Below are 23,293 nucleotides of genomic sequence, written 5' to 3'. Positions count from 1 at the left end.
TCTATATAAGGCAGGTTAGCGAGCTAGATCCTCAACAGTATTTCATTTTCTTGCTTACAGGGCTAACTTAAAAGCAAGTTTTTTCAATGCTGCAGTGACTGAAGAAGCAGTTCACTCCCATGTAACCATGAAAAGAGGGCCACAGAGCATTTTGCACCATGCATTTATTTTTTTGATTATTTTCCAAATTAGCACCATATCTCACTAAGGAACCTTGAACCACACAACCGAGATCTTCCTTTGCATGCAATTGTAGATGCATTTCATGAATAGTTTGAAACCCTTGTCAATGCATATATATATTATTTTATTTTATTTTTTGGAAAGAAAAAAAAAAAAAAGAACTCTTTGTGTATGTGATCTGAAGCATGTAACCCTAAGATGTTGCATTCTAAAAATGACAAATAAAGGCCTTTCCCAAATATTTTGGTGTTCTGCAGCCTGTTTAATATGTTCTTTCCAAGACATCATTTGGACCAAAATAATAATTAAAATAATTTTAATGATAATAATTGTGGGGTATGAACATTGCACTCACGTAGGAAGCAACCAGGTCAAGGCAGAGTGTTGCAGATTTTTGCACGCATAGCACTGAACCAAGCTTATTTTAACCTTGCAGGCAATAAAAGCGAAAATGGAGGAACTTAGGCCTTTGATACCAGTGTTGGAAGAGTACAAAGCCGATGCCAAATTGGTATTGCAGTTTAAAGAGGAGGTCCAGAATCTGACGTCAGTTCTAAACGAACTCCAGGAAGAGATTGGCGCCTATGACTACGAAGAGCTTCAGAACAGAGTGTCAAATCTTGAAGAAAGGCTTCGTGCATGCATGCAAAAATTAGGTAGGCTCAGAACAACATGGTGGCACTGGCTAAACACCATCGATGTCAAACCACCCATCCCGTCTGGAGGCAGAGATGCTAGACTGGACATCTCCCCGTGCCTGGCCTGGCTGTAAGGGATGAGCTGGCACAGCCGGGTTGGGATCCTGTAAACATTTATGCTATAAGTAACATTAATCCTGGGAGTAGTCCTGCTGAGGATTACTTGCAAGACCGATGTTGCTCATGGCGTAAGTGCTTCAGGATCGGGCCCTCGAGCGGGCATGTGGCTTTTTGCATAAGCGGGCGGCGCAATGCGGTGAGATGCCCGTGCCTGTTGCAAACAGCGCTTATGCAAAGCCAACACATGCCCCCCGTTTTGCTTCTGCATCCCTGTCCGATCCTGTTGCTGACCGGACCTGGCGCACCGGCAAAGGTCTCTGCGCGCCGCTAGCGCCCGCGCGCGTGTGTGTGTGTGTGTGCAGGCTGTGACTCGGTTTCCCTTTTTTCCTCCCCTTTTGCATCTTGCAAACCACCGTTGAGAAGAGCATGATGTGGCCGGTGTGGGTTCGCGGTTTGGTCTGGACTGTGCCATGAGCAGGGTATAAATCCCCCCCCATCTCTCCCCTTCCCCCAGGGAGCCCCTTCCGTCAGGCCACGTAACCGGCAATGCTAAAACCCGAGAGATTCACCCGTAATCTCATACAGAGAGTATTAACTGACCGAAGCCCGTGGGTCTCTTGTGGGGAGACACAGCTGTAGCCAAACCCAGGGTCTGACCCCAAACCGGGGGTGGCGAAGGGGGGAAGGAGGGCACTGCCTTCCGCACCTGCAGGGAATCTCCCCACCGTTTGTTGGCCTCTCTCTGACTTGATTTAATTTCTACTTACATTATTGACTTTCTTGTTAAGCAATTTAGATAATCTAAACACATTAACTGCTCCGCAGTCTATTTTGGTAGCACATATGAAGTTACGCTCTCAGGTAACTTCGTGGAGGATCAGATCTCTTCTGAGCACTTTATATCCTTGGCAAGGTAATGCTTTGTTTCTCTCTTGTCTCTGCTGGTGGGATTGCTTTTGCTTGTTTCCAGCTGCCCCCACACTTCTGTAAGCAGCCGCCTCGCCTGTATTTCCCTCCGCATTTCCGTCCTGTCCTCCCTTACCTTGGACGTCCCTTACGAGCTACCTCTCGCTGGAAATCTGGGAGGGGAAAGTGAATTTCCACGTAAGCCCGGCTGCTCAGCAGTAGGAGCGTGCAGCGAGTCATCCACCACGTTCCCCCCCGGGGAGCTGCCTGGGCAGCGGGTGTAATCCCCCCGGAGGCTCAGTGAGAGGGCAGAGCCTGACTTCTCATTTATTAACGAGCGCTGATGTGCCCAGGTTTGGTTCGGGGGCAGAACAGGCGGAGGCGAGTCATGCCGTCGCTTTCTGCGGTCCCTCTCCTTGCCCTGCAGTGGTCACGGGGAAGGCAGCAGGGTTGGGGGGTGGCAGGGAAGTCCTGACCTTCCTTGTCCTCACCTGCTGGAATTTCACCCTGAAAGCTTAATGGGGACAGAAATGATTGAGGTTATAATGACTCGGTGCTTTCTGCCTTAGCAATACCTACCACCTGGAGCGTTATCGCATGGGGACCATACAGACAGCTCGGGAATGACAGTCCTGCAGTGGGTAAGACAAGAAAGGATGGAGAGCAGGCCTAGGAGTGTCTGGTTTGAGGAGCGATTGAAGGAGCTGGGACTGTTTAGTTTGAGGAAGAGGAGGCTGAGGGGAGACCTCATCGCTCTCTACAACTACTTGAAAGGACATTGTAGAGCGGTTGGTGCTGGTCTCTTCTCACAGGTAATTAGCGATAGAACAAGAGGGAATGGCTTCAAGGTGCAACAGGGGAGGTTTAGACTGGACATTAGGAAAAAATTCTTCCCAGAAAAGAGTGGTCAGACACTGGAATAGGCTGCCCAGGGAGGTGGTGGAGTCGCCATCCATGAACGTGTTTAAGAGACGTTTAGATGTGGTGTTGGGGGATATGGTGTAGGGGAGAACCTTGTAGAGAGGGGTTGATGGTTGGACTCGATGATCCCAAGGGTCTTTTCCAACCTCAATGATTCTATGGTTGACCAAGGTCATGTAGCAAACCCCCCCAGCAGCCCTACACTGCCAGCACAGGGCAGCTCTGCCCTGCGAACGGCTTTTCTCATTTCTCCCCTGCCGAAGGCAGGTGAGATGTGGGTGAGATGAGAGGAGGGATCCGCTTGCTGCATCCATAGCCTTCAGCCCATCTCTTGAAGACAAGGAGGAGCTGTGGGTGATAGGGAGGGGGAACAGCAGCAGGACCAGAGATTCGAGTCTGGGCTGCAGAAGTACTTCCCAGGGATAGTTCTTTAAACAAAACCATCCTGGACCCCACAGCCCCTCTCCGCCTGGCCTTGGTGGAGCTGCCCAGCCCAGGCTGGTCTACCAGAGCCAGGGAAGCTGTGATGATCCCAATGACCCTGGGAACTTTAGGAAGTAACTCCCAAACCGTTCAGGACTCCAAAAAAAGAGTTCGCTTCTAGACCGTTAGCTCCTCCTGCTCTGGGCCATGTCCTGGCTCGTTACATCCTCATGCGCAGGTCCTCCAGCTGGGACATCCACCCAAGGAGCCCACGCAAGACTGATGGAGACAGCTGGGATGGCCAGCTCTTGTAGGCAATGTTTTCTAGGAACTTTGGGGTTTGGTTTTTTTTTAATCTTTCTGAGGCTTTATTTGGGCTCTTTGGCCGTGCCCCTTCTTTTCTCCTCTTGCTGCCTCTGGGGTCAGGGCAGCTTCTCTGCCGCGGGGCGTTGCAGCACCCCTGGGTGCTCATGGAGACGGACGCTGAGTCTCACAAGGGTTCTCCCGGGAGGGTTTGCTGCTCACCCAGGAGGGTGATTTATTTGGTCACTTAACAGCAAACAGCACGGATTGAATTTCCGATGTTGTTTATCGCTCCAGAGTGCAAACCAGTGAAAATGGTAGTTAATTGAGTTAAATTCGGATAACAGCCTTGCAGACACTTTTGCTGCCGTGCGGTGAGGCCCTGTTTGCTGAGGATTGCTGTTTGCTGCAAATTATCGGCTCAGAGGGACTCACTGGCGTTTCAAGTAGCACGTTTCAGCTCAGATTTGCTCCTGCATGGGGCCAGCCGTGCCACTCACCTGGCAGGCGTTCGCTTCCTAGAGCTCAGGATGCAGCTGGGAGCACCCAGGACAGGAGCTGGGAGCTGCTGCAATAACCACGGGACGAGGGAAGGGGAGGGGATGTGCCCGGTTCCCGTCCGGTTCTCCTCTCCCCATCCCCCGGGGAAGCACTGATGCTCCACAGGGCAGCAGCATTTTCCTTAGACAAGGTCCTGTTTTGCATTTTTGGGTTTCCTAAGCATTATTGATGGATCAAGAGTGAAAACGCTTCCTGACCCTGGCATGTGTGTGAAGGGGAAAAAAAAAAAAAAATCAATAATGGCACGTTCAATCTGTTATTCTGTTTACACTCTTAAAGATCACTATTTATACAGGGATTTTAGCGTTTCCATTAATGTTCCTAAGAGGAGCCTTGGAGGCGCAGAGAGGTTGTCACTCTGTGATTCGAGGGGGGAATTTAAGTCGTCTGTGCTCCGCCAGCTCCTCTTTGCCTGATGGAATGAGCTTTCCCTGACTCTTGCACAAAATCCCAGCCCACGGTCCCGGTGCAGAGACGGGGACAGAGCCCTGCCGGCCTGTCCCAGGTGGATTTTGGGATGGGGGTGCTCCCGGACGAGTGACAGAGGCGAGGGCAAGGCACGACCCCACCACTGCAACCAGGAATCTGCTGGGGAATGTGGGATCCCGGGATGTGCGATGTGGATCAGCCCTCGGCTTCGCGGGAAGCCCCAGCAGGGAAGGCGCTCGACTGCGGCAGCGGCAGCCCGGGCAGAACCACTGAGTCCAGAAGGAGATGGTGCTGGTGTCAACCTGGTGGTTGCGTTGGTGGATAAATTGCTGCTGAGCCGCTAAACAACGCTTGTGGGCTGGATCTTAGGAGAAATACGGAGCGGGGGTGTTAGCATCCTGGGAGGATGGTAGCAGTCCTTTTAACTGGCTGGAGGAAAGCCTGTCTTCTGCTGGAAAATTCCTTGTGCGGCTGGCGAAGGGGCTGCGCGGTGTTTCGTTGCTGCTCTGCTGAGGTCGGAGGCGGTTGGCGGGGTCAGCCCCAAGGGTCACTGGGGAAGAGGCTGATTTGGGCTGTTTTCCAGGAACAGGGACACGCCGGTCCCCGTGGGCCACAGGTCCGGGAGCCCCAGTAGTGCTGGGGAAGCTGGAGTGAAAACAGATCCTCTGCGCACGCCCCGAAAGCTGCTGCTCCCAGGCTTCCCCTGCGCCGTGGGCTGATGGATGAGCACCAGCCCGTGTTCTCCTCTTGGACGTTTGTCCCTGAGTGACTTGGAATGCCCGTGGCGTCCCATGCTCCTGCCATCCCAACGGGAGAGCAGGTCTGCTACGAAAGGCTCGGCACCCATGGGTGCTGGGCTGCTCGGGGCAGGAGGGCTTTGCTGGGCGGTCAAGCAGCAGCTTCGGGCAATCACAGCCAGGGCTTGAAAACTGCCCTGTGCGAGTCGGTAGAGTCTGATAAGGGGAAGACCTGGATGTTGGGTTTCTTGGGCTCCCTCCCCAGCTCTGCTCCCACCCCACCGCCCCGCGCTCAGCTCCTCGCCCGCGGAGGGGAGCACTGCTGGGGCTGGGGGTGCTGCTGGGGGGTGCTTCAAGGCTGTGCGGGCTGCTGCTGCATGCCGGAGAGTAGGGAGTCGCAAGAATCCTGTCTTGTGAGCTACTGCTCTGGTTCAAGCTGCGACATGTCCGGGGGAAGCAGTAGAAGACACAAGACCCCTCTGCCCCCAGCAGAGTAATCTTCCTGTTTTTCCTATGCGAGCCCCATAGAAAGGGGGAAGAACCTGATGGTGTTTGGAGTGTGGTGTGGATCTCACGAGGAACGGACGGGGGAATGAGGATCGCAGAGGCTGTAGTTGTCCGTCCCTGGGTGGCAAGCCCATGAGAGCTGCAGGGAGCCAGCTCGCTAGGGGCCTTAAAGGATCCCTTTTAAACTTTCCCTCTAGCATCTGAGTGCCTGCGATCGATTTACACCAAGAAAGAAAACACTTTGCCCTGTGTAAGAGCAACCCCCTTGCATTGCTGAAGAGCTGTTGTGAATGTGCCTCCAGCTAAACGTGTATGAGATGGAGCCTCACTACTTGCAAACAACACTGGTTTACCCTTATCAGCTGCTGCTGCTTTTCTTTTTTTTCTTTTACTTTTTTTTTTTTTTTTAATCAATGAGCTTTTGTACAACCTTTCTCTCCAGGGAAATGGAAGGAAGGAGATAAAGTGACAGCAATGTAGGGCTGCGATAATGGAAGGCAGCGTTGAGCAGATCTGTGATTAGAGGGAGGCTGGTCCTCTGCAAGGGGAATTTGCAATACATTAAGCATTTATGATTTTAACCCGTTGCGTCCCTTTGTCAATACCTCACTCTCCTCCTGAGCTGAGAGGTTTTGAATGCATCAGACAAAATCCTGTACGTCGTGTCTCGGTGAGGCCAGCAAAGCTCTCTGCTTTTTGGTGGGATCTCTCTGTACCTGCCCGGTGCCTGAAGGCTGTGGGAAGGCTGATGCTCCCTTTGCCCATGGCAGGCTGGTACATATCAAGAATATCTTCATCAATTTTATGTCCCAGGCTGAGGTGACCCCTTTGCCCACAGCTCAGAGCTGAGGTAGGTGGATGCGTCCCATGGCCGTAATGAGGAATATACAGGGACAGGTGAGAAGAGGCGAAGGAGAGAGGCAGCGAAGAGATATTGCAGACTGTACGTACTGGAAACATTCAAGGTCAGGTTGGACGGGGCTCTGAGCAACCCGATCTAATTGAAGATATCCCTGCCCATTGTAAGGGGGTTGGGATAGATGGCCTTTAAAGGTCCCATCCAACCCAAACTATTCTATGATTGTACTTGGTAATTTTGAGCAGAAGGACCTTGTCCTGAGCTGGCAGAGCTCCGCATGTGTTTCAGCAGCACCTCCATGGGCTCCCACCTTGCAGCCCCAGCCCCGGGTACCCCTTGCTGAGCATCGGCACCATCCGTACCGCAGTGCAGCTGCAGCTCAGGCTGCAAACCCAGCCTCCGGAGCAGCTGCTCCATCCCAGCACCACCACCTTCCCCTTCCCTGGCCTGCCAGAGGCTTCCGCGGCAAAAAGGAGACGTCAGGAAACATCTTCTGAACTTCAGGTTGCAGCTGTCCCCCTGGTGCCACTGACCTTAGCTTGGCTTGCTCAGGAGATGCTGCTCCAGGACCGGCTCTGCACTGAGTGTGTCCGGGTTTTAAATGAGTGTGGTTCCATAGCGAAAGACCATCCAAAACCACATCCACATCTTTGTCTCTTCGTCTTTCGTTCCTTGGGGCACGTATGCTAGAACGCTGGTGTTGCAGGAGACCAGAACGGCAGATTTGCTGAAACCTGGGGATATCGTTGGAAATAGGAGCTCAGCGTGTGGCTGCACCTTCGATGCCAAGGCTGTAGCGTTGCAAGTGTCTAGTCAGGGGCGTCCCCGGGGGGATGCTGGGTTCAATGTCAGGGGACAGAGCCACGGAAAGGAAAAAAGCTGCCGGCGCAGTGAGCTGGGGGAGAGCTGCCACTGCTTCACCTTGTATTCAGGGCTTAAAAACACAGCCAGGCACTTGGCTGGGCTTGCAAATGTGCTGACGTGGCCACTGAATTCGGTGGCATGAAGTCAACAGTGTGGAGCACCTAAATATGCTTCAAAAACCTGGCTCGTAGCGCTGCACGGGTGCGGGTCCCTGTTGTGGTGATGCTGAGTCTGGGCAGGGTTCCCGGGGCAGCTCCCAGGGGACCCTGGGGACACCCCACCTCCTGCCTCCCGTCCTCCTGCCCTTGGCTTCCTCTCCCGGGGCTGGCAAAGGAGGAGGCTGGTGAATTCATTAGTGTCTCCGAAGCGTGCAGACACGATGATAGGGAACGGAGAAGGTGGCTGGTAGAAGCCGCTAAATGGTCTTTGCAAGGAAGGGATTTATATTGCATATAATTTCCCACCTTGGCCTTTTTTTCTTTTTCTTCTCTCCTTTGCGTAACCTGTAACAAATGTACGTTTGCAGCAGGGCTGGCATAGACACGTCTGTCTTTTTATCTTGGCTGCACCCACTCTATTACAGCAGAAACGAGCAGAGCTTTTCAGCTAATTTCTCCACCTGGCTGCTCGACCCTGGCTAACTCTTCTCATTTTCTATTCCGTGACATTGGCAGCACGGCGGGTTCAGGAAAGCTTGTTTTCTTGGGGGCAGTGTGATAAGGACAATTGTGATTAAGAGGCATGAAACAAACAAAAGCATCCAACAGTTGTTCCCAGCCTAATTACCTCTAATTAAATAAAACCAGAGCTGCCCATCAGCGGGGGAGAGCAGAGGGCAGAGCGGTGCGGGTGGTGGCTGGCTCTGGTGCCCCTCATCGGGGCTCCGGGGCTGGTTGGCAAAGACCCACAGGAGCCGCCGGGCGGGGGGGCGGGGGGGGGTCTGACGTGGTGCTCACCAGCCTTGCACTCTTTTTTCAGCTTGTGGCAAGCTGACAGGAATAAGTGACCCGATCACGATTAAAACCTCGGGGTCCAGGTTCGGATCGTGGATGACAGACCCTCTCGCGCCCGAGGGAGAGAACAAGGTAAGACCGCCACAGCTCCGTCCCTGTGTTCCCACCTCCATCCATGAGGCTGAGGTCATTGAAAACTCACTACGTGCAAGCACCAAAGCCCTGTGAAACCCGTGGAACATCCTAATTCATCGCAGGGGGCTCTGCTGGCCTCCTCTGCCGCGGGAGGGGGCTGAGGGTCCCGCAGGGAGGCAGGAGGAGGAGGGGGCTGAGCAGCCCCCTGCAGTGGTCCCTTCACAGGGCGGGTGAAACTCACTGCAGTGATGAGCGCGCACGGTCTCAGAAGTGTCACCGCGAGGTCTGTGCCCCCCGCGGGAGGGAAAAATCAAATATGGGGTTTCTCATCTGGGTTTGGCAGCCAGGAGAGAGCTGGGCCCGGGCAGAGGGACCCCGTGGTCCCAGTCCCTGCTGCTCTTCTGCTGCCGGTGCCTCCGATAATGTCATCTGACTGCATTTGTCCTCCATCCTCCACCTTCATTGTTTTGAGGAATTAACTGACTGCAGCCAGAGAGAGATTTGTTTTCCTTTGTTTTGGTCTTTTTTTTTTTTTTTTTTCCATTCAGACCATTCAATTTTGATCCCAAGGAGGTAGGAGGCCAATAACTGGCTGAAAATCAATCCAGGCTTCCCATGACTGATGGAATGGAAAATATCTCGAGCGTTTGCTGAGGATTTTGTAGGCAGCAAAACAAAACAAAAGCCACAGAGCTTGGCTGCGTGGTAATTCCCTGCTGCATGCGGCATCCTTCATCAAAGGATGAAGGCACCAGCAAGGGCTGTGTCGGGGCAGCTATTTTGAGAGCTTTGCCCCGTGATTGGCTTTCTGTAGCTGAGAGAGGATGAGGGATGCTCTGGAGAAGCCACCCCTGGGGGTGGCTCCATTGGCCCCTGGACGTGCAGTGACGAAGCTGCGGTGACTTGAGGCGTCGGGCTCTTTCCCTCCAGCAGCCAGCTGGTTGGCACTGGTTCCCCAATACGACACCTCCATATTTTACAGTTATTAAACAAAATTTCACCACAGGATCCTCATTATGAAGTGAGACAGGAAGGCTTTACCCACATCACATCTCGTTTTGCTCAAGCCAAGGTTCAGATTTGTCCCCTTCGGGCTGTGCTTGCCGCATCCCTCGGCACTAACATGATTTGTACATCAGTGAAGGAAGAGTCAGGCCTGTTGCAGCTGAAGCCAGTTGATCAAATGCTAAAGATCTTTCCATGTCTTCAGAGAGTTTTGTCTCAAACCGGTATTTTTTTCATATTTTTATTACCCGTGCCTTTTTCTGCAGCCTGTTTTTGTCGTGAGAGTAGACAAGCAGTTTTCTCTGGACTGTAGCTCAAGCTTCACGAGCATGTGTGTGTAATACATAAATCTACTGTGACTTTTATTAGAAACACACAATTAAGTGAACTTCACTGGCTGCCCAGCAGAGTGGCAAACTGGGGATGGGGGAGAGATGGGGATGGGGATGAGTTCATCATCGCCATCTCATGTCGCCAAGCCCCAGGAGGCGTTTGGTGGTTCGGATGGTCATTTATTTGTTCGTGTCATTGAACGCAACTGGGGGAAACTGGGAGTCCCGCAGGAGCAGCCCGGCGGTGAGGCAGCGGGGGGGATGCTGAGCGCCGGGATTGATGGGGGTTGGCAGGAGGAGGAGGAGGTTGCTCAAAGCCAGCCGGTTTCTAGCCATCAATCTCTGCTTCTCCAACGCACGAAATGCTGTTGGGACCTGCCACCTTGCAGCCACGGCGTGATGCCCTGGGGTTCTGCCCTTCCAGGCTTCTCTTTGTCTCTCTAAAAACTGAGCACAATGCATGGGCATGCGTAAATTTTTAATACCAAATAATGAAATGGGAGCAGCAGAGAGACAATTGGTTTTCTGGGTGGTTTAGGGTTTTTTTTTGTGATTTCCCAAGCTGGTGTAGTTGAATGCAGGCGTTGCGTGAAGCGGGGATGCTCTCCAGCGCCAGGTCTGACAGCAGAAGCTCTCCCAGGCTGCAGGCTCTTCTCAGCCCCGGGCGCCTGGTTTTTCCCCGGTGCTTTTGCAGCCCCCCCCAAGCCCACGGTGGAGGTGTGACGGTCAGGGCCACCTGCCACACGTCCATTCCCCGCCTCTGCAGTGTTTCCAGGGGGGTAACGAGGCGGGGCTGCACTTTCCCCACTAAGTTTTTGCAGACCCTCCTCGGCCTTTCAAATACAGCAGCCAAAAAGCAGTTTACGTGCTCACACCGTGTGGAAATGTTTGTCTGCTCTCCTAAGGGAGAGCCACGTTGCAGAGAGGGTACCGTCAGATTTTGCAAAAGAATTTGCGCTACCACGTTACCCAAATCTGCACCCGTAAAGGCTTCCCTCTTGCTATTTTAATTTACTTTTTCTCCTTCCTAAAGAGTTTCTACAGAAAGCAGCTATCTTAGTTTTAGGCAGCAACTGCATTCGGAATGTCACTCACTGGCTGGATATTTCTTCTTGATGTTAACTGCACGGCTTTGTCATTTGCTTCGGAATTAGTTTCATATGACAAAAGCTTTTTTTTTTTTTTTTTGAAGGAGTCTAGACAGCGTCCCTAGTGAACTGACGCTTAAATGATGATCTAAAAATCTCTCCCCCATCTACCGATAGCAAGATTTTGATGTCTTTGTCTCGTACGTTTTAGCGGCCTTGGTTTCAGCTTTTGATGCGGAAGTGTAGGATTTTTAAACCAATATGGACTTTGCCTGAATTTCCTTGACAATGAGCGATTGCATCCATCGCTTCTGCATGCCAAATTAACGGAGTTTTGCGCAGCAGCTGCTATCATTTACTGAGCGCTACCGCGGTGGAGCTCACGGGAAACAAAAAAAGCGGCATCAACATAATATGCTGGGTTTAGCCAGAGAAAAGATGTTAATTGCCCTCTGGAAGGATGATGTCCATCATGCAGCACTCCCAAGGAATCTGTTACAGCCACAGGTTTCTGGGGAAACACCAGGTTACTCCCCAGGAAAGCGTTGCTATTTAGTTGATTTAATGGCCGATTTGAGGTTCCAAAAATTGGGTTTATTTCTGGGCGTAGGTGGCAGGTGTTGGACACATCATTTTCCCACAGGTTGGATTCCTCGCTCTGGGTTTTGGTCCCAGCTCAGTTTCTAGGGTGATGCGCAAAGGGCTCAGCCGCGTCTCTGCTCTTTTTCTAACCCCACGTGTTTCTGTTGCTCGCCCAGGTCTGGTACATGGACAGCTACCACAACAACCGCTTCGTCCGCGAATATAAATCCATGGCAGATTTCATGAATACTGACAATTTTACCTCTCACCGTCTCCCTCACCCGTGGTCGGGCACCGGTCAAGTGGTCTACAATGGCTCTATCTATTTCAATAAATACCAAAGCCACATAATTATCAGGTTTGACTTGAAAACAGAGACCATTCTCAAGACTCGCAGCCTGGATTATGCCGGCTACAACAACATGTACCACTACGCCTGGGGTGGCCACTCGGACATTGACCTCATGGTGGACGAGAACGGGCTGTGGGCCGTCTACGCCACCAACCAGAACGCGGGCAACATCGTCATCAGCAAGTTGGACCCCAACACCCTGCAGAGCCTCCAGACCTGGAACACCAGCTACCCGAAACGCAGCGCCGGGGAGGCCTTCATCATCTGCGGCACGCTCTACGTCACCAACGGCTACTCGGGAGGCACCAAGGTGCACTACGCCTACCAGACCAACGCCTCCACCTACGAGTACATCGACATCCCCTTCCAAAACAAGTACTCGCACATTTCCATGTTGGACTACAACCCCAAGGATCGGGCCCTCTATGCCTGGAACAACGGGCACCAAATACTTTACAATGTCACCCTCTTCCACGTCATCAGGTCCGACGAGTTGTAGTCCATCCTTGTTTAGAAACTGATTTAGGAAAAAAAAAAAAAAGGGAAAAAAAGGGAGAAATTAATTTAAAAAAAAAAAACGACAACAAAACTAATATCAAGGAAACACACTTTAAATAAGTAAATATATAAACAGCTGCCAAAATTAAGACCAACATCGCGGAGGATTATTCAGCATAAACCTGACAGATCAGCATTACCTCTACATTTCTAGAAGTCTGGCCCTGTGTTATAGACTCACGAATAACCATGTACTTGCAGCTGGAACTGCACTTAAAAGAACCACTTCAGTTTGGGGTTTTGTTTTGTTTCTGTTCCGATAGCAGACCTATAGTACATACTAAAGAAGTAAGGCAATGACTGTTGAAAGTTTATCCTTGGGAGACTCGCTCTCTTCTGTGTGTGGGTTGCATGGACATTTTCCCGACATCGCGGTCAGCTGTGATGGATGTGTGATTTGTATTTCTAAAGCAGAACAAGCTGACCCGTGAGGAGCTCTCGCTGTCTGAACAAGACCTATCACAGGTTAGTTTTCTTCGCCTTCCATTGCAGCTACTGTCTCTCTACTGTGTTCTTGTCACTTAGATTAACTGTGCTGAGACCCGAAGTAGCTCATGGATCTGTGTCTTAGTAACTATTAAACACGATGGTTTAAGTATGTATTATGAACAAGTTGTTGTACCCATATTGTTTGAACTTATGTATTCAGCAAATATATTGTATAATGTATGTCTGTTATTTACCAGAGGTGGCAAAACTTTGTATGTCCAGTTTATGCAATGAATGTTGTAAATGCAATGATGTAGTTTGGATTAATAAATGATGGTTTTGTTTCTAAAAAGAAAAAAAAAAAAAGATCAGTGTTCACCCTTATACACAGATAACCAATTTCATGTTGATAACTACAAGAATATTCTCTTACTGTTATACTATCTACATAGCATTATGGTGGTTGGAAATTGCTTCTGTGGAAATTCTGTGGCATCAGATTCCCATGGGAAGCCCTGTTTATGGAAGTGTGAAGGTAATTAATTTTTTTTAAGAGGAAAACTTTGTACTATCCACAGTTATCTAAGGAACAATAAAAATATTAGGAGACTCCCCTCCTTTGTTTATTGTCTTCTCTCTACAAGTGACCAAGGGAGGGACTCTTTATCAGGGAGTGGAGCAATAGGACAAGGGGGAACGGTTTTAAACTGAAAGAGGGGAGATTTAGATGAGATCTGAAGAAGAAATTGTTTGCTGTGAGGGCGGTGAGCCCCTGGCCCAGGGTGCCCAGAGAAGCTGTGGCTGCCCCATCCCTGGAGGGGTTCAAGGCCAGGCTGGCCGGGGCTTGGAGCAACCTGGGCTGGTGGGAGGTGTCCCTGCCCAGGGCAGGGGGTGGCACTGGATGGTTTTTAAGGTCCCTTCCAACACAAACCATTCTATGACCCTACAATTCTATAGCAGGACCCGTCCTGCCTTCGTTGCCCACCCAAGCAGCCCATTGAGCTGGATCTCACGGGCAGCTGGGCTGCCTGGTACCAGTGCAAGCCCCAGAGGGCTCGCTCCAGTGCCGTTTGACTGTTGCCACCTCCTTTCCAAACTGAGAAGCAGGTGACCGTGTTTAGCACCATCAGGCATGATGGTTTTCCAGCCCAGTGGTATGTGAACAGCTCTATTCACTGATGAGGTTCAGCCTTCGAGCTCGGCAGATGGATGCATTAGGGCCCTTGGAAGGATCACGGATCACCGAGGTCAGGAAATTGAATATAAGCAATTGGCGACTGCTGCAAATTGCACATATGGATTTCAACCTCTCGGCCTTAGCAGAAGGTCCCTGCTGGGCCCTTCAGCAGGAGGGGAAAGAAAAAAAAAAAAAAAAAAAGATGTAATGTGGTTTCCCAGAGCTGGATTAAACCACAAGCAATGAACGATCCTCCACATGCGGATACTTGAGCCAGTTACAGGGATTTGAGATCCTGTCCTGTGTCAGCACTGCTCCTCTTAGTGAAATGCTGGCCGGAGCCGGAACGGGGACAGCTCTCTCAGGACCCGTTTCTCTGCTACACTCCGTATTTCCAAGGCTCTGGACTGCCAGGTTTGTGGAGATCTTCGATATTTAGCAGTGGGTTTCCCTCCAAGAAGCTAAAAAAGGGGGCTAGACACCCAGGGTGTAATTGGCAGCAGTATTGATCTTCGACGCACAAGAGAAATCTGTTAAGCCAACAAGCTGTAAGGCACCTGCAGTCATTTCTATTTAATTAATGCATCTCTTCAGTACAAATTCATTTAAGGGGAACACGTTGTTTTTATAAGGTTTAGAGCTGGATCCAGCGACTGCTGCAATCGAAGTGGGGGGGGATGCTGGTGGCTCCAGGAGGGGCCGGGCTTTTGCAGCCAACTGACCCCGCTCATTGCACAGCTCCCCGAGTGCATCGGCGTGATTCTCCCGCACGTATCGCCGGAGTTTTGAATCATGGCTGTTGTCAGCTGTACTACACGCTGAGTTGCTTTTCCGTGCAGATTATTGTCCCAGCAGCTGGGCTTTGCGTTCTGGGTTTGCCCGCCCGCCCGCCAAGGAGCTGTGCTCATGGCCCCGAGCACCAGACGGCTCCTCTCTAAGACCTCTCCAGGTGGTCATGGAGATTGTCCCAGCCAGTCTGCCCAGTTTGGGGGAGATTTTTCAGGTAGACCGGAGCACGTCGGCAGGGCATCACCTGAATCTGCCAGCGCCCCGGCCAGGCACGCTGCCACAAGCGAAGCACCGCCGTGTGCCAAATTACCCAAAGTCAGCTTTGTCATTAGGCAGGATTTGAGGACAAAAGAATACGTTTGCTTCAAAACATTGATCTGCAAAAATAAATTGAATTACAGAAAGGCAAAATAATGCTGTTTGCTTTAGGGCACAGCTACATTTAGATTCTAATTTTCCTAGTGCAACTCGTTTAAGACAAGACTCAACAGCACAAAATGTCCTTGAACACAACAAAGACAGAGAAGCTTTTCTGTAACGTGTACCCAAAGTTAATGAGATAAGAAAAGTGCTTTAAGGGGCGTACCTTTGTCCTATTTGCCTGTAGTGCAATATTCTATAAATGGATGCCATATGGTCATATACTTAATGGTATGTATTACTTTTCAAGTGGATGAGCCATTCAAAGACAAGTACGTCCCAGAGGATTGCTTTCTATAGCCTATGACTTAATTATTTGGTGCACGAGGCTCACTCATCCAAATTTAGTCATGGGAGTCAGCGAGTTACTTCGGGGAAACATCTGACCATACTTTCATACGTGTGTTTATGTGTTGTTAATATTTTATAAGGGGTTAATTGGAAAGCACTGTACTAGATGTTTGCGAGGGTTTCGGTTTGATGCAGAACGCAGGTTCTGCTCCCAGCCCCATCAGCCGTGCCGAGTCCCAGCTCCGTAACCGAGCAAATAATTGGACAGATTTAATTTTGCATGTCACGACATTGCTGTCCTTCAGCCTTTGAGCCAGCTGAACCGGTGCTGGCTCGTACCTGCCTTGGGATGAACGGGGTATCTGATGGGGTTTGCTCTCGTTCTTGCAGATCACCAAGCCGTGGTCCTTTTCTATCCTCGGCTCTGAGACAGCCCCCTTCCCTGGAGCCCTCCTGCCCACCCCAGAGGATGCTTGCCTGGCTTTTGGGTATGGTTCAACGGGAACACGCCTCCCGACAGCCCGGCTCCGTGTCTGGCCAGCTCTGACCACCGGCAAAGCAGGTCCCTGCGCCTCCTCGCCGTGACGTTGCTGTCCTTCTCCAAGGTGTGTGACTGGGTCTGTGCGAGGGGAGAGCCTGGCTTTTGGGGCTGGCATAGGGAAATGGAGCTCATCCTTCCCCCACCGGTGGGAAAGCCCATGGGGAGCAGCGGTGGGCTGCGAAATGCAGCTCAGAGCTGCGATGGCGCTCACAGACTGTCCCGTTGAATTAAATGAAGCTCGCTCAGCACCTGGCCTAAAACCCAGGCAGAAACACTGACTGTTGCCTAGCATCATCACAACATGAGAGCTAAAAATTTTCCTTTCTTCCTTTGCTGTTCCTTCTCTGACCTTCATTAGTTCTGCTAGCACTGAATGCAGGGCCCATATGGAGACAGTTATCATAAAAAAATGAATGCTGGCCCCTTAATTAGCTCCTCATTATCTGAGAGCTCCATATTGAAGCATTAAGATGTTGCAAAGCAATTTGTTGAGTTTCCAATTAAAACTTTTTAGAATTGTTGAGCCTTTTAATACTCTGTGTTTACAAATTGCCTTGGACCTACCCCAATACACACATTTCCTTCACTAGGGAAATACAGCTGAGGAGCCGATAGTTATTAATATAAAATCCTTGGTTTTAATAAAGTCATAAACTATGTCAATGAAGCTGCTCTTTTTATACCTGACACAATAGAGATGACTCTCTTCGAATGAGTGCAGAAGAGTAAGAATCATTAAGAGGGCAATTACAGGCTGATTTCTTAATAACTCCACTTTTAGAGCACTGCAAAAACAAATGTGCGCATCCCTCTATATTAATTTACCCTGGATATGTTCCTACAGATGACGGTAGGTGTTGAGACCTTCCATTTTCGGAGGGGGAAGAAAGGAATTAGTAAAGCTCAGCTCCTCCCAAATGCACATTGCAGGATCAGGCCCGTCATGAATAAATAAAAGCCAGATGGGCATGGATTATATCCACTGCATTGCACAAGCTGTTAGCTGGAGGAGTGCAGCTACCAGATAGGAACACAGAAGAAAAATAGGTCTCTCCTACAAAGCATGGAGCTGCACAGACTTCACCTGATTTACGGAGGTGGCCAAAAAAATGGGGAGATGGGTGGCCAATTGACAAGCCCAGGGCTGAGTTGTTCCCAAAATCCGCAGAGTCGGTGTGGAGCAGTCCCTCTCCTGACCTGGAGAGGGATTAAGTGATTTGCTTAAGACCTCTTAAAAAGGGGGCCCAAGCCATTTGGAAGGGCTGGCCATCTTCCCATCGCACCCAACGAGCGTAAAGGGGGGATGCAGCTTGTCTGCAGCAGACGAGGCACCAGCCCAGGGAGCCTTGACTAACCCCAAACAGCTTCTTCCTCCTGTAAAACAGCCCCCAGGGCCGCCAGGCTGAATAAATTCATGGCCATTAAGAGTTTGTTGGACGGCCATCGCAGGAGGACACTTACCACCGAGGGGTTTGGTGCTGAGCGGAGCCGTAGGGGGGGATCGGGGCGAGCCGTGGCAAACAGCCCCACGCCGGAGCGACCTGCGCAGGGCTTTTGTTCTCAGCCCGCGCCGAGGACTTGTGATAATGTGGTACTTATGTTCTTTGGGATGTTGTAAAGCCATGAGCTGATCTGTATTGAACATGTCGTTTGTATTCCCACGCTGTTTTTTAAGCAAATCTGTCAAATAAAACCAAAAAAAGCACGAAAAGAGGAGTGCAAAGGAGTGCTTACATAAGGAATCCTCTGCGCGGGCAGCCATGGCCACCAGTGGCTTCCTGGCTTTGCTGTCCTTCAAGAGGGGGTAGAAATGACCCTGTGGAACAGTTTTGGGCTGGAACAGAGAGCAGCAGCCCAAGCCCACCGGCTGACACCCAGAGAGGGGCCCAGGGCCACCTCCAGCCGCTGTGTTTGTCCACAGGCTGCTGCTCCCCTCCTGGCCCTCAGCACCCTCCCGGCTTTGGGGCCGCTTTGCAGCGGATCGTCTCCCTCTCCATGGAGAAGGGCTGAGCTCTTCCTCGCCCTCCCTCTGCCTTTTTTGGTCTTTTAGAGACCTCATCACTTTCAGGATCATTTTTTTTCATGCCCTCCTGCGCGTACTTTCCCGTTTTTGTGCTTTCTGAGCACCCGGCTACCAAAAAGCCAAAGGTGTCTGCGGGCAGATGGGCACCTGCAGCAGCACCGTGGGTCCTTCCCCAAGCACGCGTAGCGAGCCCCCAGCAACGCAGGCAAGGGACCCTGCGGAAAGGAAACATAAATCTGCCGTCTGTGGCAATTTAGCATTTACCAGTCATATTGCACTGGGGCACTGTCACTTTGAATGAGTGTTAAAGCGTTTCCTCTCTGTGGCCTGAGCAGTCTCCTTTTCCCATCAAATTGGCCGTGGCGTGCCGTAATAAAATAGACAAACTGTGGCTGCGAAGGGTCACTCCGAGGGGCTGACATTAGCTCGGGGAGGTCCCCTTTTGAAGGAGGCATTCAATTAAAGTTTTATTGCAATTCTGCAATGTGAAGCCGCAAGGGTGAGTCTCGATATCTGGGCTGGGATTTTAAATTAGCGGCTGAGTAGGAATTTGCCGGTGATGCTGGCCGTGGGCGCTGGGCAGGCTGCCGCGCTCAGCTGCGGGAGCAAGGTCCGGGGAAAACACGCCGGTGGCACCGTGCACTTGGCTTTGCTTTGCACGGCTGGCGGGATGAGCAAGCACAAGCGTGAGATGACCTGGGAGCGGACGTGGGGGAAGGACGGAAGGAGAGATCTGGCTTTCTGGAGTGTCATGGTGAGAGGGAGCGTCCGGGGGACACGGGGTGGCTCTGGGAGCTGGGCTTCACTTTGAGAAATGAGGTTGGGGTGAGTCCTGCAGCCCAGGAGGAGTTTGCATGAAGAAAAGGTGTTAGGTCGGGCCCTCCCAAATATTTGTGCTCTCAAGCAAGATTTCCTCTTGCAAACACCGCTCGAGAGCTGGCAGCCTTCATCCGCTGGACGGCTCATCGAAGAGCTCAGGCAGGAGCAGAGAGATGTTTCCAAACTTCCACATTTCTCCTTTCTTACCATTTGCCCCCAAACAGCGGGAAGAATCTGCGCAAATCACTGATGGAGCACTGGCCAGAGGCATTCGGGACTTGCAGTGAACGGAGCAAAACCGGGCTGCGACCCTCTGCTACAGCCGTGGTGACAGAGGAGATGGTGGTGATGACGATGATGATACCAGGCCAGGTCTGAGCGCCTGTCTCCTTGCTGGAAGCAGGGTTGGCCACTGGCTCTTTGCCGATTTTAGGATCCAAACCCCACTCATCCCTGGGAAGGAAACCAGCCTGTGGAAATGCAGGGTGTTCCGCAGGAGGAGATGCCGAATTTCTGCCGAGCATCCCAAAGTACCTCCCCGCTTGCCGACACAGGCACCGCTCAAGTGCAGGTGCTTGGAGCGCAGCCGCTGCCGCAGTAAAAGCCAGAGGAGGGTAAGCTGTTGGAAACGAACAGGGCTCTGCGCCCAGATTTCAGCCATAACGCTTCCTTTCAAAAACTCAATAAACCAGTGCTTTGCACAGGAAAAACTGTCAGACTTTTAATTACCAGCCGTCGTTACTGTGTTATCATAACGCGAGCGAAGAGAAGCTGCTCTGTGGCTGCCAGATGTTCACGCTCCCGCTCGTTACGGCGGTGATGAGCGCGGTGCTGCCCGGCCCCCGCTGGGAGCCAGGGCGAGGAGCCCCGGCCCCGCACAAATCTGGGATAAAGAGCTGTAAAACGTTCCAGCCTTCGGCGTAAAAATAGCCTCAGCCGTTAAACCAGAGGGGATAAAACCTGCGGAAGGGCAATCAGCCCGCATGCACCAGGGCGCCCGATGGTTGTCAGCTAAGGGTCAGGAAGAAATTTGTCCTCGGGGTGATGCTGTCTAATGGACTGTGCTCGGAGCTGTAATGCTCTGCCGAAAGCGCGCAGCAGTAGCCGCTGCTGGAAACAGGCTACCGGCCCTGAGAGTCCACGGTGTCGCTCTAATACGGTTTGCATTTTAAATATTTAATGCAGTATTAATATTGTCATTCCCATCTGTTAAATCAGTACCGTGAGTTACGTCAAACACCTCGCAGGAGTCCTGGCGCGCTGCAGAAGCTGCCGGGGCTCTGCCTGCTCAGTGGTTTTACCTGGTTTTGGTGTCAGCCCAGTTGCGGCTGAAACTCCACGAGGGCATAAAACTGGTGGCAGCCAATTAATTCCCTGGAAGGGAATGGAGGTGCAGGGTAAGGACACCCCATGGGACCACGCAGCCGGGTCACCGGTGCCGGGGGAGCACACCCAAAGGTGTCCTTCAGCGAGGAACAAGACCTGCGTGAAAGCAGAAGGGAGAAAAAGTACAAACCAAGGAACTTGGATCACTTTATCCCATAGCAACGAGCCCGTTCAACAGGAGGAGCGCGTTCACAGCCGAGCCCTAAAAAAGGAGCTGTTAAAATAAACATTGGCAGATCTCACACCTCCCTCTTCCCTGAAGGATGCTCTCTGGAAGCACATGTGGACAAACTAGGGAAGGGAAGAGAAGGAAAATAGCAATGAAGGGGAAGATTAAAGGTACTCTAATTAAGTGCTGAAATTAATCCTCTGTTGTCTTTCACTATCTAATATGTTTAATCATTACGGTTTCTCTGTTGTTCACTGATGAATCCAGCAGTCTCTCTCACAGCATCTGGCCATATTATTCCCTTGTTTAATGATGGCAGCGAAAGCCCCAAGTGTTTCCGCTGGAGTTTTTGCCCTACATATCGAATGCCACCTTGCAGGCAGGTAACGAAGAGGCTCTGTAACCAGCGGCTCGCAGCCTGCAGCGATGCTCAGCCCCTGTCCCTGCACAGCAAGGCTGAGCCTGGCCCCGTCTCGCACCCCGGAGCATCCCCTGCACAAGGAGGAGATGCTGCCGCTGGGAGGGAAAATCCTGCTGGGGCTGAGAGGCACCAGAGGTGTTACGGCAGCGTGCCATTAGCAGGCTTATAAATGGGGGAATTCATCGTCGGAGCAAGTAAAAGGCCTCTGCGAGCATCCTATAGCTTCGAGGTGGATGGCTGGTGTCAGGGGTCTTTCCCAGCTTTCCGTGTGTTGTCTTGCTACGTGGAGGGATAGAAAAAATCCCGTTTTTCTTCTGCAAATTGGAATAAGATTCACACAGCTTTTACAAGCCTGTGCTGCCCTTGCTCAGGACCTCCTGGGGTGGATGCTACGTGCAGCGGAGGTCTCTCCTGTGGGTACACAATCTCCCATCCCACCGGGCACGCGGCCCCCAGCAGGGAGAGCTGGGGGGGTGCACGCGCCACTCGAAACCCCCCAGATTTCCTATGTGCATGCGTATAACTTCACACGTCGCCACCGTGTTGCCTCCAGTGACACCGCAGACCCAAGGAGAGTCAGGTACGTGTGTGTTGGTCTCAAAGGGACGGCCAGGACAATGTTTTTTGGGGGTTAGCATCACACTTGCATTTGCTCCCCTTCCTCTTTCCCTTCTTTTGGTTTTTATCTTTGCATCAGAGCAGAGCAAATCACCAACATGTCACCGTCACCACAGAGCAACCGAAAATGTGACATGATTAGAGATCAGGGCAATAATGAGACGGTTTGTCTTCCCTACACATACGGCACTGGAGGAACCATTGGGAAATAAAAAAAAAAAAAAGCTTCAATAAATCATATTGTCTCTGCCGCGGAAGTAATAACGCCAGCAGCCCCAGGCACGGGGAGAAGTTTGCTGTCACAGCAGCTCTGGAGGCGAGTCCCTGCCGAATCCTCCCGAGCGCCTCCGGGCAGGGCTGGAGCTGGTCCCCGGGCAGCGGGGCTCGGTGGCCGGACTGGGGATGCAGGGGACATCCAGAGCCACGCAGAGGCCTGGTAAGCCCCGTTCCTGTTGAATTCACTCCTCTCCTGAAGCGTGGACTGTTTTCTTGCTGGTTTAGGAGCTTTTTGCCCTGGGGAGCTGTTTAATCCTTTGTAATGGGGCTGTTTGCTTGAGGAAGGCTGGTTTGTGAGGGGAGTTCCGCAGGCAGCGCGGGCTGTGCAAGGGTAGCCAGGCTTTTGTCCTCTGCTTTTCCTTGCTAAATCACGATTTCTCACTGGAAATACAGATGCAGGGAGGCTTTGTCCAAGCCCTAAACCCAACTGCATTTGGAGGAGCAAAGCGCGGGGGCAAGCTGGGCTCGAGGAAGAGAGGGGAGCACACCAACTCCTGCCGAGCGCCCAGCAATGCGGGTACCTGGGCTGGCGGCACCAGGGTGGTTTGTCACCTCCATCCTCGGGCAGGACACCACATCCCACCAGACACGGCTGGGGAGGTGGCACGGCTCTCCCTGCCCCTGTGACAGCCCCACCTCTGCGGGACAGACCTCCAGCCCACCGCCGCGGGTGGGACACTCCATCTTCTCTTGCGTAATTACTGGCCTGAAGAAAAGCGACTCATAACGGCTTCCCACTCACATGTCCAACCTCCTCGCAAACGGCTTCTTGCCCTGGTTGAAAAGGATATTGTGAGGCTGCCATAAATAGGTAGCAATCAAATAATGCTGCAGCCCACTCCCATCTGCTAGCGGAAAAAATCCTGCCCAAGCGAAAGCAAGAGAGAGCCAGGGAGAATCGCTGCATCCTGCACCGAACCCTGGGCACCGGCACCTACTTCATGCTCCGCACCCATCGGGCTGATGGTGCAGGAACTGGGTGGGCAGCACCCCTCCGGAGCCGGGAGGAATTCGCCGGTCGTAAACGAATGTGGTGGAGTGCGGATATCTGGATGACAAGTCATGCGTTTTCTTTATAATATGGTATTGGCAATGTTATACGAAAACATTGATGAAAAGTGAAGCCAGATACTGGGGGGGGGGGGGTGAGAGGAATGCGTAAAACTTTGTAATTCAGACTTGCATCACTTTGAACGTGACCGTGTGGGCTTAGCTTATAAAACAGCAAGAGACCGGTTCTGCTGTTGGGGAAAAAAAAAAAAAATCAGTTCAGCAAAAATCAGGGTAGAATTCAGGGCCCCCTTGCAGGACCCCCACCGACACGCCATGGGGGGGGCTCTGCCCGTGGACTGTGATGTGGCTGCTCCCGCTGGGTGACGGGCTGCCCTCGGGGTCCCGCCTGGGGGAGGCAGAGAGTCCCCCCATGCCCTGAAGCAGATCAGCACCCTTGGGGACCCAAATGTCCTCTGGCTCCATCT

At 51.8% G+C, this 23,293-nt stretch overlaps 1 protein-coding gene across 2 annotated transcripts in view; it reads left to right on the top strand.

Annotated features, from left to right (window-relative positions):
• Window positions 1-13,495, top strand: part of OLFM1 (olfactomedin 1) — a 35,076-nt gene extending 21,581 nt beyond the window's left edge. For both annotated transcript variants that reach the window (XM_063353470.1, XM_063353469.1), the window contains exons 4-6: window positions 620-839; window positions 8,430-8,536; window positions 11,723-13,495. In XM_063353470.1, the coding sequence (XP_063209540.1) occupies window positions 620-839; window positions 8,430-8,536; window positions 11,723-12,397 (1,002 nt within the window). In that variant the 3' untranslated portion in view covers window positions 12,398-13,495. The remainder of the gene's footprint in view (window positions 1-619; window positions 840-8,429; window positions 8,537-11,722) is intronic.
• The last annotated feature ends 9,798 nt before the right edge of the window (window positions 13,496-23,293 follow it).

This window comes from Chroicocephalus ridibundus, chromosome 15 (genome assembly GCF_963924245.1).
Source record: "Chroicocephalus ridibundus chromosome 15, bChrRid1.1, whole genome shotgun sequence".
NCBI classification, from domain to species: domain Eukaryota; kingdom Metazoa; phylum Chordata; class Aves; order Charadriiformes; family Laridae; genus Chroicocephalus; species Chroicocephalus ridibundus.
This window is presented reverse-complemented; position numbering and strand designations above follow the sequence as displayed.